Here is a 16686-nt window from a genome sequence, read left to right on the forward strand (position 1 = left end):
CCCCAAAATTACTAGTGTAAAACCATTCAAACGGGAAAACCAACAGTCTCATCTATATAAAACTTTATTATAAGTAAATAGAAATCAGTACAATTTTAACACAAAGTTTATAACCACTAAAGGTCCCGACTGTTAAGAATTATGAGGCAAAAAAAGGTCCAAATAAGCATTTTAGTAGTTTTCAGACAATAACTTGTGTTGAAGTGTATGAATATCTCTGAAATTATACCACAAGTTTCTATACTACAAGGGATGGTCAAGATTGACTTTGGGGTGTTATGGCTTAAACGATTTCGGAAATGGGGGGGAAACAAAGGTTTTTTTTTGTTTAAGGACAATTGAGACAATTTAAAAGCAGTGTAAGGGAAGTTATCCAAATCAATTTAAAAAGAAAATGTTTGATTTTCTCCCTTACACTGATTGTAAATAATGTATTAAGAAATGATATTTGTCTTGAGGTGATTAGCTGTCAATTAATTTTAGCAGTTACTATTAATTAATATTAATTTTAACCATGGATGTCTTTTTGTATTTTAAAACTTTATTGATTTATTTAAATGGGAAATTATGGTTGCAAACTCCATAAGAAATTTGAATTGAAATACTGACCATATCTTGAGGGAAAGAATTTTTTTTGGGAATAAGGTGAAGGAGAGAGGTGAAAAAAATTGGAAGAGGGCAGTTTTTCTCATTTCAGATTTCAGAAATTAAAAAAAATCAAATATTTTTGTTGGGGGGGGGGGGGGGGGTATCATTCAACAGCATAGTGAATTGCACAAAAGCAAACAAACGGGGTATTTTTTGGGGGGGAGCAGGGGCGGATGCAGGAATTTTCGAAAGGGGGGTGCTAACCCAGGGCAAAGGGGGGGTGCAAAACATATGTCCCGATACAAATGCATTGATCGGCAAAAATAAAGGGGGGTGCGCACCCCCCGGAACCCCCCCTCTGGATCCGCCACTGGGGGAGGGGTGTCAATTGACAAAATCATGATAGTTTATTGCACAAAAGGAAAAAAATAAATATAAATTCATATAACCAATTCAAGTTGAAGTTCTCTGACTACAGTTATTCTTTGTCAGAAACCTATTATCTGATCTTAGTTAATTTAATACCTGAAGTCCAGGGAGAGTTTGAACGACATTGACGTTATCGGAAAATATTTGTCTAAAAAAAGAAACTTTGTAGCTATTATGTGTCAAAAATTTAATAAAATCCAAAGTTAGACCTGTATCAAGCGTGAATATTGTGTCCATTTATTCAAACTTATTAGACATAAGTACCACGAATAACTCTTGTTTACTACAATATCCTTCCTTTTTCACGATTGTGACCTACCGAATAAGAATATTTACCGGATTTGTAAAAAAAAAACAAGCAACACGATGTGTGGCGCAGGATCTGCTGACCTTTCCGGAGCACCAGAGATCACCCCCAGTTGTTGGTGGGGTTCGTGTTGCTTAGTCTTGAGATTAGTATGTTGTATTCTTGTATACTAATATTTGTCTGTTTCTCTTTTTTATTTTTAGCCATGGCGTTGTCTGTTTATTTTCAATCTATGAGTTTGACTGTTCTTTGGGTATCTTTCGCCCCTTTGAATTCAATAAAATCCGTGTATTTATACGAAATACGTTCGGTTATCAGTCAAAAGCGCAAGAAATTTCTGCGGCAGCATAACAAGGGTACCACGATTTCCCGAAAACTACGAGAACAACATAATATCCCGAGAACAAGATTTTTTTATGGTGTTATATTATATGTGTTTTTTGCTTAAATAAGTGTAACAGCATACAATGATTAAGGTTTATGGCGTTCATAATTAATAAAAGTACACGCAATCTTCAGAAAATAGATTTGTATGAGGCAAATTCCTTATTCCTTAAAACAATATGGCGGACGTTATATTTTGTCAGTTTTTACATGAATTTCTAACATTTTTTTTTAATAAAATCTATTCTTTCAGTACATTTGATACTTTTCTTTTCTGTCAGTTCTTCTAAGATCTTCTAATACTTTGATTTTCTTAAGTTGTCTACCTTAAGAATGTCCGCCATATTGTGTTCAACAAGGATTTTGCATACAAGACATAGAAATCGAATTTTTGACCTAAAATTGCATTTTTATTGAATAAAAACGAGTATTATCTCTTATTAGTATTCTTTATTATTGTAAAAATTAGTAAAAACACAATAAAAACACCTATAACACAATTAAAAATCTTGTTCTCGGGATACATAAACTTGTTTTCTGGATTTTATATTGTTCTCGTAGTTCTCGGGAAATCGTGGTACCGGCATAACACAGGTATGACCTCTCAAGGTCACATCTGATGTAAATATCGTCTTTTAAATGCAATAAAACATGTAAGAAGTAATACTTAGTTGCAGAAACATTAACTTTTTTTGTAGATCTTGTATAGCTTACTTCTTTGCTGTTCACGATTTCTACTTTTTTTTTTAATTATAGTTTTCATGATAATAGGCAAACAGAAATCGTGTAATGTTTTGGGACATGAATAATCCTTTTTATAGACCTTTTTCTATTGATTATGTGTGCTGTTCACAGCTTCTAATCATCTATTGTAGTTATTTTTAAGATAATAGTAAAAAAAACTGGTGAATAAGTAAAAAATAAATGTATTCTGATGGGTGCAAACATATTGGATAAGGAATTTTACCCCGTTGTTGGAAATGCCTACACCCTTCGGCTGCGCTTTGGGGTGTATGAATTTTCAACACCGGTGCAAAATTCTGTTCCCCCCTAATTACACCAAGATAAATAATGGTATTTGCTTATAAAATTTTGCTATTCGTGGTCATGGTGGTTTATACCTTCCTGTTATAGTTTTAAGACAATTGACAAAAACTTGATAACTGTTAAAAAAATATTATTTTGAGTCATTTGATGTGTTGGTGCAAAATGGAATTGGGTAGATATTGAAATTTTGACCATTTTTAACCCGTATCATATTTTAACTTTAGACATAAAGTTTTCAAGAAGTGACACTTACAATGTATTTTACATTCATTTATTTTTTTAGGCAGGGAGTAAATGTTATAAACGGTTTACTCCTGGTTTGCCCACTTTTAATCCTACCAATTATCTAATAGCAAAGAAAACAAAAAAGACAAAAGGTTTAATGAGCATACAATTGTATAGTCTGTTCCAACTTAGGTATATAGTTTATCAGTGTTTTCTTACTATATTTACATGCTTTTTATTATGATTTTCAAAGAAAAATAATAAATAAATCAAATAGGTTTTCTCTCAATAATTTGATATCAATTCAATATTATAATATAACATACAACTAAAGACAAAACAATTGAATGACATTCAGTAATAAAAGTGTCTTCACATTTTTTTAGTTTCTGAATGATTTTCATGATATAAATACTGCAATACAAATATTGCAAACATAATTTATATGATATATGAATCAAAGTTTATAAGTACATTACATAGGGAATAAATAAAGCACGGATGGGCATGTTGGAGTCATATCATAATTTTGGTGTTCCATAGAAAGCGATATACTTCAACCCAGAATTCTGTCACATAATCAGTCAATAATGTAGTAGCAAGTATTTTGTCAGCTTCCCCAATGTCTACTAAACTTTTTCAATTTGCAAAACGTTCTCGACGAGTTGGGGTGGAACAAGAGGTTATACTGCGGCTCGTCTTTTAAATCAAGTGATATTTCATTTTATTTATCATACGTTTGTAGTCAACATTTCTGTGCCTTTCAACAAATACACTTAATAAAGTTGGGAATACCATCTGTGTTGTTGGTTGCTGTCTCATATTTCTTTCTAAATGAAGCTGTTACTGAATTTGTTTAGCGATGTATCCTTACTTAGCTTCAGATTTGTTTTAAAAATAAGACAATGCTACCTTTCAGAGCTCTTAGAGACAGATTTACTGTTCAAATTGTGCATTTGTTAAGCTGCAGTTATATTCTATTTGTTACAACTAATTTGACATTTGTTATATTAATTTCAGAGCAGTGTATTTATTTAAATAATAAAAATATATTTATTATTCTTTAATTTATTATTTTTCAGAATGTGACAACAATTAAAACTTTTTGTTAATATATAACAAAAGTAATACACTTTTTTGCCTTTTTTATATTTGTCAATTTCAATACACTTTCCTTCAAAATTATATATATATAAAACAAAAATATCTTTGTACATTTTTCTTGAGTTAATAGCAGAATATACAATGTAGTATCTTTAATTAAAAAAAATAAGAGGTAAAAAAAGAGGTATAATGTCAAATTCTGCATTTTTCTGCTCAAAAATATTAAAATAAAAAATATTTTTGCAGATTTTCATTGATTTATTAGCAGAATATTGTATTATTTGTATAAAAATTACAGGTAAAATAAAAGGTAAAAATTATGACTTTCATTTAGAAATAAACTATAATTGTTAAAACAACAATTCCCCCTATGTTTACATATACATGTAATTAAAAGTGGGCAAACCAGGATGACACCCACCGTTATAAACCAACCCGGAAAAAAACCCGAAACATTATACTACGCAATGACCATTCAACCAAAGTTTGGTTGAAAATGTATGGCAAGCCAAAGTGGACAAAAAGAGCTATTTTCTAATATTAAAAAATCATTTTCTAATATTAAAAAATCATTTTCTAATATTAGAAAATCATTTTTTAATATTAGAAAATCATTTCCTAATATTAAAAAATAAGGTACTTTTTAATATTAGAAAATGCTTTTTTAATATTAAAAAATCATTTCTTAATATTAGAAAATCCTTTTTTAATATTAGAAAATCCTTTTTTAATATTAGAAAATCATTTTTTATATTAGAAAATCATTTTTTAATATTAGAAAATCATTTTTTAATATTAGAAAACCATTTTTAATATTAGAAAATCATTTTCTAATATTAAAAAGTACATTATTTTTTAATATTAGAAAATGATTTTCTAATATTAAAAAATGATTTTCTAATATTAGAAAATGATTTTCTAATATTAGAAAATGATTTTCTAATATTAGAAAATGATATTTTAATATTAGAAAATGATTTATTAATATTAGAAAATGAATTTCTAATATAAGAAATTACTTTTGATTTTCTAATATTAGAAAATGAATTTCTAATATTAATAAATGATTTTCTAATATTAGAAAATGATTTTCTAATATTAAAAAATGATTTTCTAATATTAAAAAATGAATTTCTAATATTAAAAAATGAATTTCTAATATTAAAAAATCATTTATTAATATTAGAAAATGAATTTCTAATATAAGAAATTACTTTTGATTTTCTAATATTAGAAAATGAATTTCTAATATTAAAAAATGATTTTCTAATATAAGAAAATGATTTTCTAATATTAGAAAATGATTTTCTAATATTAAAAAAGGATTTTCTAATATTAAGAAATGATTTTTTAATATTAAAAAAGCATTTTCTAATATTAAGAAATCATTTTCTAATATTAGAAAATGATTTTCTTATATTAATAAATAGACTTTTTCTTTTTTAATATTAGAAAATGATTTTTTAATATTAGAAAATGATTTTCTAATATTAGAAAATCATTTTCTAATATTAGAAAATGATTTTCTAATATTAGAAAATAGCTCTTTTTGTCCACTTTGGCTTGCCATAAAAATGGGTCAGTGGTTTTAGAGCAGAAGATCTTTGAAAAAGTTTTTGATAGATAAGTATTAGCAAATTAATCAGATATGGTCATCTAAAGCTATTACTCCTTAAAAGGGGTCCTTCGATGTTTCGTTTGTTTGGTATTTTAATTTTGTATACATAGAACTTGTATTTATTATTTAAATTCTTTCCACACTACAGAATATGATATAAAATCGATGACCCGCTATCACATATTAACAAAAAAATACAGGTAACAAGGAAGTAACACATGTGACTTCGGATGTTAGGGAATATGGCGACACCAGTGACATCTGCAAGTATAAGAAAGGCACAGATACCAATTTCTTGTCATTTTTGTAACGGAAACAAAATCAAATGGAAATGCGAGGAGTGCGATATAATGATGTGTAATTCTTGTAAGGATAACATCCATGAAAGAATTAAATCAACAAAGGATCATGAAGTGTTATCCTTTGACAATGTTGGTGAGGATACATCTGCTTCCACGGGGGTTTCATCTGAAGTCATTTCATCAATTTTCAATTCTTATACAACTACTGTACCAGTACATAACTTGTTATGCACAGATGATGACATTGTGTACATTCTTGCAAACATTCCAACACAAGAAAAACTTATTAAGGTGAAAATGCTGAAAGCTTCAATTCGAACATTGATGTCCCTTGATGAACCTATATTTGACATTGCCTTAAACAAAAAAGGGAATGTTGTTTTTACTAACGTGTCTCGTGTACCTGATAGTCCCATACGCATGTTATTACCGTCTGGAGAAATTAAAACTGTTTTAGATCCTAAACCGATGCGGTTACTTGCTTTACACTTAAACGAGGACAACGAACTGATATGTGGTTTACGTGAAGAAGGTTGTCCATTCCCAATACATGATTTCTCCGTGCGGCAAGTTGTTGTTTTTGGAAGCGATTACAGGAAAAAAAATACTTTCGAATTCGACGTAAAGAGAAAAAGATTATTTGCGTACCCATCACGTATCCGAACAAATTCCCAAAATATCATTTATATCCTTGATTGGACTGACAGTAACCACAATGGGAAAATAGTAGCAATTGATAGAAGTGGTTTCCTGAAATTTACTTATTATGGTCCAAACAGTTTTGAATTTTTCCGTCCAACATCAATGGTTGTCACTCCAAGTGATAACATCGTGTTGTGTGACAAAGAAAACGACGCTTTACTTGCCTTAAATTCGAGAGGAACTCTAGTTGCAATTCAGATTGTTCATGAGATGAATATAAGAGATCCATGTGCACTGTGTATAGATAGTGAAGGATTTTTACTTATCGGCTGTGTCGAAAGCGGGAATGAGAGCGGGAAAATTCACGCTGTTAAGATGACAGAGAAACTATTTTGAATTCTATTAAACAAGATTAAAATCAAAAGAATAATTAAGACTTTTATAATCTTAAATATCATCACTACGATTAAGTCAGTGAATCACTATTCGCGTAATTTTAGATATAAGAGGAGTTAAGGTGGGGACTCTAATTTAATGTAAGATTACCTTTGCAACCAAAATGTATATGTTACGACATGGCTCAACTAACAATTTAGTAAATACCTAAAACGTTATATCATGAGGATATAATGAGCATTTCGGAAAACTAAATGTATCGCATTGTTTTAAGGTTGCGGAGGAGATAACTCTTACACAGAAAAGTGTTCGGTTAAACAGTCAGTTTCAAAAGCGTATATAACAAGATGTGGTATGATTGCCAATGATATAACTCTCTACAAGAGACAAAATAACACAGATCCACGGAAAAATGGAAAGACCTAATTAGTGGGTGGTGCATTTGTATGTTAGCATAACTCTTATCTCATTTTTTGTAAACGAAATCTCATTTTTGTTGAGCCTCCGAAAGAAATCTCAACATATGGAAAGTGATCCGGCGGCGGCGGTGTTAGCTAACTATTTACAAGTTTTATATTTTAGAAGGTTGAAGACCTGGATGCTTCATACTTTGTATGTATATATACTAGTATGCTTCATGTTACGAAGTTTCCGTCAATCACATGTCCAACGTCATTGACCTCATTTTCATGGTTCAGTTACTACTTGAAAATAAAGTAAAGGTTTTTTGTAATGTTAAATTCTCTCTACTTATAAGTAATAGGATAACTATATTTGGTATGTGCATACCATGCAATGTCCTCATGCCCGTCAGACAGTTTTCACCTGACCTCGACATCATTTCATAAACCAGCTAGTGAACAAGCTTAAATTTTGGTGGTCAAGCCCATATTTCAGATATTATAATCAATAGTTCTGATATATTCGGTGTATGGGAGGACTATAAGGTGTACATGTCCAATTGGTATGTGTCGTCTGACCTTGACCTCATTTCCATGGTTCAGTGGTTATAGTTAAGTTTTTGTGTTTTTGTCTGTTTGTCTTATACTGTATGTAATAGGTCTACTATAATTGTTGTATGGAATGAATGTAAGGTGTCAGGTTAAACAGACATGTGCTATCTGACCTTGACCTCATTTTCGTGGTTCAGTGGTCAAAGTATATTTTTGAGTTTTGGTCTTTTTTCTTATACTGTAAGTAATAGGTCAACTATATTTGGTGTATGGACATATATTATGATCTTTATGTCAGTCGCACAGGTTTTATTTGACCGCATTGATCTCATTTTTAAGGTTCATTGCTCGGTGTTAAATTTTTGTGTTTTGGTCTGTTTTTCTTAAACTATAAGCAATAGGTCAACTATATTTGTTGTGTGGAAGAATTGTTAGCTGTGCATGTCTGCCTTGCATGGTTTATCTGACCATGACCTCATTTTTATGGTTCATTGGTCAATGTTTATAAGTTTATGTAACAGTTGTTATTAAGCTTTATATTTAGGACTATCAACATAATATCAATGATCAGTAAAAAAAGGCGAGGCATTCCAATTTGTGCACTCTTGTGTGATAAGGAATAATCTCAATTAATTTTAAAAACTCAATTTATATCTCTTATCAAATTCAACATTGAAAAAAATAATTTATTAATTGAACGATTCAATGACGTAGAAATGTCATATAGAATGAGTAAAATAACCCGAATGTTACGAGAGATAATTTTACACTTCTTATTATTCAATTGGCAAGCTAATATTAAATTTAAAAGATCATTTCATATTAATTATAATATTACGTTTAATACCGCTGTTTGACCCGGGTACTATTTTTTTTCATACGGACTGGCCATATGAAATCTTTATACGGACTGGTCATACGGACCAGCTGTATGTACCGTGGCTTCCTGTTATTAAACGTTTGTGGAAAGAAGTTCTAAAACACAATAGAACAGTTATAGATAAAGATAACGGAACGATTATTAATAAGGAAAATAGTGATAAAGATAGTGTTACTCCGCCACAAATATTACACGAACGTTTTGGCAAAATTGTATTTAAAAAAAGTCGAGCTGGCCGAGATTTATTAATAGGAAAGGTTCAAAACAGGGAATTGTTGGTAGTATATGAAACGGACAGAATGTTTCAGTTACATTTTTTTCCTATGGCCTTTATCCGATAGACAATTTCCAATCGATCTTAGAGTTATTCAGGTCGTTAACATTTGACAAAGTTGTTTATTCTCGAAACAAGAGATTTTAGAAAATTTTGATTTCTGTTCATTTTGTTTCTTCCCACTCTTTCTTTTCAATAGAATGAAATACAACAAGATAAAAGACGCCGATTGAGTAGTTTTTAGGTGATCATCAACTGAAGTCTTTATCCTCACTTTATACATGTACCTAAAATTTATACAAAATATGTTAACAAGTTATCAAACCATCTTGTTGATACTAAACAGTATAATCAATCGGTTAAACTTTTGATTGTACAAAACGGATTTCTTAGCTTGGAAATATTAAGAAAAAGCTGTTATTCTTCGGTTCTGTTTTAATCAACCTTGGTGTACATTCTGTGAGCAATAGTTATTTGTCAGCCATGAAATTTAAATGTTTTCAATATTGTATTGTGTGTGTGTTTCAAGGGGATCCATATCGCTGTCGCTTGGTATTTTATCCATCAGTATATTATATGCAATTCTTTTTCCAATAAATGTTTACATAGATATAGGAAGATGTGGTATGAGTGCCAATGAAACAACTCTCCATTCAACTAACAAAATTTAAAAAAAAAGTAAACCATTATAGATCAGGGTACACCCTTCAACACGGAGCCTTAAAAAAACTATAAATTATTAGTGTAAAACCATTTAAACGGGAAAATCAACGGTCTAATCATTATAAGAAAACGAGAAACGAGAAACAGGTATAATAGTTATCAAAGGTACCAGGATTATAATTTAGTACGCCAAAGGTACGTTTCGTGTACATAAGACTCATAAGTCATATCAAAATATTTCTAAAGCCAAACAAGTAAAAAGTGGAAGAGCATTGAAGATCCAAAAAACCAAAAAGTTGTGCCAAATATGGCTAATGTATAAATTACATAAACAAACGATAACTACTGTACATCAGATTCATGGTGCATGGTTACATGCATGTTGAAGGTTCGAATCTACTTTTAAAATATTGAAATCGTGTTTTGATAGTAGTATATATTTTGTTTCATTGTTACGATTTAAAAAAAAGTAACTATTCTGCTCGAATGACAATCTTATTAAAAAATTGATCTCTGATTACGTTATACTACATCATATGTATGTAGTATAACGTAATCAGAGATCAATATTTTAATTAGATTGCTGAATGAAGGCACATAAAATCAATGTATTGTATTGTTGATAAATATACTATTTAAAATGATAAAGTACATAGACTTTTAATTATGTAGTCTATCAAAGTTAATCATTATCTAGGATTTGCCACCAGTTGGTAAGGCAAGGCAGTCAATGTTAAAGCTTGAATACCATCAAGTGAAGGGAGATCATTCTCATCTGTAGGGGTAAATGAGAACTGTTGTAATAGGTTGGCGAAGAATAAAAACAGTTCCATTCTTGCAAGGGGCTCTCCAATACAAAATCTTGGACCTGTAATAGATAATAATTAAAGAATTTTAGTGGGTGCGCTCAGATACCCCACGTCCCCTCATTTTCACTGGATAGATAATAAAATTACTGTTCAGAAAAAATATTGTATAAGAAATAAAATGAATCATAATTTCCTGTCGATATGCATATCTTCATAGTATGTCCTTATTATTTCCATAGTATGTCCTTTTATCTACAGAGTTTCATGAAATTCTGTTGTGTGGTTTCAGAGAAGTTGCAATGACAAACTGTTGCAGTAGAATATTGAAGGAAATGAACTAAAGGGGCGTTACTCCTAAAAATATAAACTATTATCACAGAGATATGTATCGCCTTTTTGTAATTTTGATGATGCAAATATTGAAATCAAAATAGCAATACTGTAACATCTTACACAAGTTATGCAAATATTCAAAGTCAATGAACCATGACTGAGTAACATGACTAAACAATCTTCATGTAAATGAGATTTGCCAATGCTGATACAACTGCATTCCAAATATCATTGACCTCTTATAAGTCGTTTCCAATCCTAAATAATAACATTAACTTGTAAACTATGTAAAAGTTTCAAAGTCAATGTACCACGAAGAAGGGGTGGGGCTATATAATTTCCATGGAAACGATACTTGCAAATTCAAATGAATTTGCATACTAAATATCATTGACTTAAAATTAGCAGTTCATCTTAAACTGATCTAATCACAGACTAATGCATGTAAAATAAGATAAGGTTCAAAGTCATTAGACTGTGACTGAGGGGCGAAGACAAATATTTTCCAGGGAAATGGAATTTGCCAATTAATCAGGCGCGTAGCTCCCTATACGCCAACACGCAGTTGCGTGCACATCGGTTCGGCATGCAAAAAAAATTATTGCAAAATTAAAAATTTATAAATCAAATTTTAAAGGAAACATATGTTGTCACTATTTTGATCGATGAAATGTCATTAAATAACGGCATTTGGTTTAAAAATAGAAGTTTTATTGGAGATCATGCATGACAAAATCGGACACTGTAACTTGTATCTTTTACAAGATATGAATTTGTTATACTCAGTCTAATACATTTAGTTTCGGAGCATATCGTTGAAATTATGCCACGGTTATGTGTTCGAGGGACTACCAGAGCCACTCATCCTGCAAACACGGAGCACATTTTACATTATGCCACGGCGATGTGTTCGAGGAACTACCAGAGCCACTCATCCTGCAAACACGCCAAAAAAGTAGTGGAAAGTCTCATTTTATTTTGCGTTTATAGACCATATGATAATGGAACTGGAGAGTGGAGTCGCGTCTGGTATTATCAGAAAGTCGCTTCTTTGTGCCGTATCTGCTTCCTCGTGTTGTAGGAAATATAACAAACGAACAAATCTCAACATTGTCTGAGACATACGAAACTGACCTGGTATGTAATTTTGACGAATTCAATTGGGAGGTCGCTCGATGGCAAACACGTACACTGGTTTATAACATCTCGCGAGTGCTATCGTGGTGATCTATCAGTGTACTACGTCTGTTGAAATCTAATGTACGATCAACAATGAACAATGACAGGTTATCATCGCTAGCATTACTGCATATTCAACGAGATTTCAGTGTGAATATTGACAAATAAATAGAGAAGCTCGTTTCTGCCTAGACCCGAAGAGCAGATTTTGGACAATTTTGAGTAAATTCTGTATGAGAAAAATGTGTAGTTTATGTTTTCAATTAACCATGATTAACTTTATTCAGAAGCGTTATGAATAGTTTTACATTCATAAATTGTTTATAAGTCCTATCTACATGTAGCTCCTCTTTCAATTGTCCTATGACAGAAAACCGAAGAAAAAAAACTTTTTCCTGCATAAAAGGGTCCCAAAAATTTTTCGCCTCGGCAGTGTGTGCTTGCACATCGTTTCTTTCTAGCTACGCCCCTGACAACTGACATATTCTTGACTTGAACCGACATTTTCTTATTATCGAAGGTACACCAGAAGGGTAGGCAAATTGTAATCAAAGCAAATACTCATGAAACAACATTCAAAACAACGTATTCTCAATAACTGTTACTTAAATCTAAGAGGAGTTGTTGAAAAAAAATAATGATAAATTAATTTACAGGTGATAGTTTTAAATGATTACCTCTCTCCAAACATGACACTACAAATAATATTGGTGGCAGCTGACAAGAGGAGAGGTTTGACTCGAATAGGTTCCCCATTGCTGGCCTTTAAAGTGTCAGAGACGACATCAACCTCTTCCACAATTTGTTCCTCCAAAGATTTCTTCCCCACTCCAAAATCCCTCAATGCCTGAAGGGTGAAACGTCGTAGAGTTTTCCAGTTGTGGTCACTGTTGTATGTTATACCTTTATGATATAAAAGTACAATTAAGGAAAAAAATTATTGTAGGCATTTTCCATGTTTGATTGTTTAAATTTCCATCTGACATAAATTTATGATAAAACGTATAATTACACAAATACCGTACTCCGAGGAAAATTTAACGGAAAGTCTCTTATCAAATCTCAAAATCAAAAGCTCAAACACAATAAACGAATGGATAATAACTGTCTAATTCCTGACTTTGTACACCATTTTCTTATGTAGAAAATGGTGGATTAAACCTAGTTTTATAGCTTGCTAAACCTCTCACTGTATGACAGTCGCATTAAAAATTCATTATCTAGACAACAATGTGTGAACAAAACAATCACAAATAATAGGAAAAAATGTCAAAAATAGGAGAATAGCAGTCAAAATTGTGTTATAATCTTAATAACTATAAAAAACAAACAAATGTGTCAACATAGAAACACAAAAAGACATATAGACAAAGCACATTATCAAAAATGGAAGACAAGAATACAAAAAATTAACACAGCTAAAACATTTAAATCATAAAGAACCGCAATTTTGTTAAATAAAGTTAATTTGATATCTCGTTAATTATTAATCATATGTGATACCGGTACAATATATTATGTATATGTATCTGTTGATACTGCTGTTTGAATATTTAATGTAGAGCCATCGTTATTTGCTTTCCAACATGCGATGTATACCGCATAACCTGTAACGAATATATATATAGTAGTGATATTTTTATTTTGTACAGAACTATCGGGGCCTTTTATAGCTGACTATGCGGTATGGGCTTTGCTCAATGTTGAAGGCCGTACGGTGACCTATAGTTGTTAATGTTTGTGTCATTTTGATCTTTTGTGGATATTTGTCTCATTGACAATCATACCACATCTTCTTTTTTATAGGTCATTACCTCTACTGGTAGAATATCAATACCTGACATGATTTATAACAACCCTTCTTAGTACGTCCATTAATCTAGAATTGTTTAAGAGACCAAGTTTTCAAATCCATTGGGCAAAGTTGACCTTAAATTATTTTAGTTTATTTCTGTCATTTAATTTTGGTCATAACGTTAAACGCTCTTCTAATGTTTCGGTTGATCATTCCAAGGATTTGTATAGTCTAACTATACAAATCCTTGATCGTTCATATACAACCTTGGCTTCCAAATAAAGTCGTCTTTGGTCGTTCCTGTTGTATAGAAACACAGACGAATATGAGTGTTTTTTCGTTTTTTTACCAAACCCCCTGGAATTCAAATTTAAATATGCGATGAACTGAACAATACAAGGTAACACATGTACAAACCATCAATCAATATCTGCCCTCTAGCTAAACTGAATTGATCCTTTTCAAGCTGATACAGCATGTGACATACATTTTGACATGCGTGTATTATTCATGCTTCTCATCCAAATTATCAACCATTTATTCTTATCATTATTGGAAATATTATTCCTGAACAGGTAACCGTGTATATATTTCTATACTCATTTTAACAAAAAAAAAAAGCCAAAATGATGGCTATAAAATACTCTTCTTTTTACATACCTGTTCCTTTAGACACACCAATGAGTGGAGCAAACAGTTGAGGTCGGTCTGTAAATACAGCTGCCTGTTTAACAAACGCTTCATGTATCGCATCATATCCGTTTAGAAACACAATTATAGTCGAACCGCAGTATAAACGATAAACACTTCCATATTGTTTAGATAACTCGGTCAAACGTTTATATCCCAGTGGATCCTTTTTGAACAGTATTTTGTTTCCAAATATAGGACAAGGAGGTGGCCCGGGTGGCAATTTCGACCCTGTCTGCCATCCCTTAATGTAATTATATATAATGTAGCTCAGTATAGCTATCAGTCCATAAACAAGATAAGTATTTGATGAACAACAATCCATTTTGTACCATATGTTACAGTTCACAATATCACGCTTAGCCTAATAGGACACTAAAAGTACACGAGTTTTAATAAATATAACAAGAGTGTGTAATATAAATCAACAGCCGAATTAAAACTAAAGATCGTATTTATTCATACAAGTAGATCATGTGTATGAAGGTAAATTAATGGTTTGATCCGTGTTGACCTTGCCTCGTATGAAATGTGATGCAAACCCATGCGCTATTATAATGTCAACATTGACCGTGTTGACCGAATTAAGTAATGATATGGAATTATGGAAGTAATTATAATAGAGTATATTACAAGGACTTAATAACTAGAGGCTCTAAAGAGCCTGTGTCGCTCACCTTGGTCTATGTGAATATTAAACAAAATTTAGGACGAAGATGAATTCATGACAAAATTGTGTTTTGGTGAAGCTGATGTGTTTGTACATCTTACTTTACTGAACATTCTAGCTGTTTACAATTATCTCTATCTGTAATTAACTTGGCCCAGTAGTTTCAGAGAAGATTTTTGTAAAAGATTACTAAGATTTACGAAAAAATGTTTTAAACATGACTATAAAGGGCAATAACTCCTCAAGGGGTCAACTGGCAAATTCGGTCATGTTGACTTATTTGTAGATCTTACTTTGCCAACATTTATTGTTATTTACAACAATCTTGGTTTGTTGGCCGGATCACGCCACACATTTGGACTAAATGCTTTGGTTTTTGAGTTATAGACCAAAAACTGCATTTTACCCCTATGTTCTATTTTTAGCCATGGTGGCCATCTTGGTTGGTTGACCGGGTCATTGGACACATTTTTTAAACTAGATACCCCAATGATGATTGTGGCCAAGTTTTGTTAAATTTGGCCCAGTAGTTTCAGAGGAGAAGATTTTTGTAAAAGTTAACGGCGACCGACGACGACGGACGCAAAGTGATGGGAAAAGCTCACTTGGCACTTCAGGTAAGCTAAATTTGGGAGCGAAAGATATCAAGGGATATTAAAACACATAAAAACAACTGAAAATCCTATTAAAACAATCGAAACACGACAAAAAAAACTAACACAAAACACAAGTCAACATAGAAAATTAAAAAAAAAAACAGAGCCCACCATTCCTATAACCAGTGGTGAACTCAGGTGCTCCAAAATGGTAAGCAGATCCTGTATTTACACTTTCCGACATGTGGCATTGTATTGCCTTCATTTTTAAAACAACAATTTAATATATTTCTTTAAACTACGATTGTTGCAAAGTCTTGCAATAGGCAATGCTTGACCTCTCTTTCAGCGATCCTGAAAGTTCATTCGAATGAAGTACATGTATTTACACAGTCTTGTTCGTTTATCGTGAATATTCTGTGCATTGCTGTACTACGTGTGTATAGTTTCGTCATTAGTTCATTGCGTTTGTATCCTCTTTCTAGTAATCATCTCTGATTGTGCAGTTCCGTTTAGGAAAAGTCGCTCATATTATAGACACTTATTATTGCATTTTATAAATACGAGACATCTCTGTCCAATCCAAATTCCCCATTTAACATTCCTATACTTTATAACTTAAGGCTTAGCTTTCTATATATTTTATATTCGTCATTTCTTATCTTTAGCCTTATTTAAGTTAACCATAGAGATAACATTTAGAAGAGTCAAGTTTCGTGAAAAAAATTAGTTCATTACCAACTAAAAAAAGCCTCTCGACTACACTCATGCACAATTGATTCAAGTCCTGATGCACCCTAAC

At 31.5% G+C, this 16686-nt stretch overlaps 2 protein-coding genes across 2 annotated transcripts; one reads left to right on the forward strand and one right to left on the reverse strand.

Moving 5' to 3' along the window:
- The first annotated feature begins 5944 nt into the window (after window positions 1-5944).
- On the forward strand, window positions 5945-7042 carry LOC134727696 (uncharacterized). The gene has a single exon (XM_063592078.1). It carries the CDS (start codon window positions 5945-5947, stop codon window positions 7040-7042), a length of 1098 nt encoding a protein of 365 aa, XP_063448148.1.
- A 3459-nt stretch (window positions 7043-10501) lies between these two features.
- Window positions 10502-15177, reverse strand: LOC134727698 (cytochrome P450 2F5-like). Its single transcript, XM_063592079.1, has 4 exons — window positions 14589-15177; window positions 12811-13036; window positions 11877-11890; window positions 10502-10680 (listed from the first exon to the last, which is right to left on the reverse strand). Exons 1-4 carry the CDS (start codon window positions 14941-14943, stop codon window positions 10502-10504), a joined length of 774 nt encoding a protein of 257 aa, XP_063448149.1. The 5' UTR covers window positions 14944-15177.
- Between the last annotated feature and the right edge of the window lie 1509 nt (window positions 15178-16686).

Source organism: Mytilus trossulus, chromosome 8 (genome assembly GCF_036588685.1).
Source record: "Mytilus trossulus isolate FHL-02 chromosome 8, PNRI_Mtr1.1.1.hap1, whole genome shotgun sequence".
Classification (NCBI taxonomy): Eukaryota; Metazoa; Mollusca; class Bivalvia; order Mytilida; family Mytilidae; genus Mytilus; species Mytilus trossulus.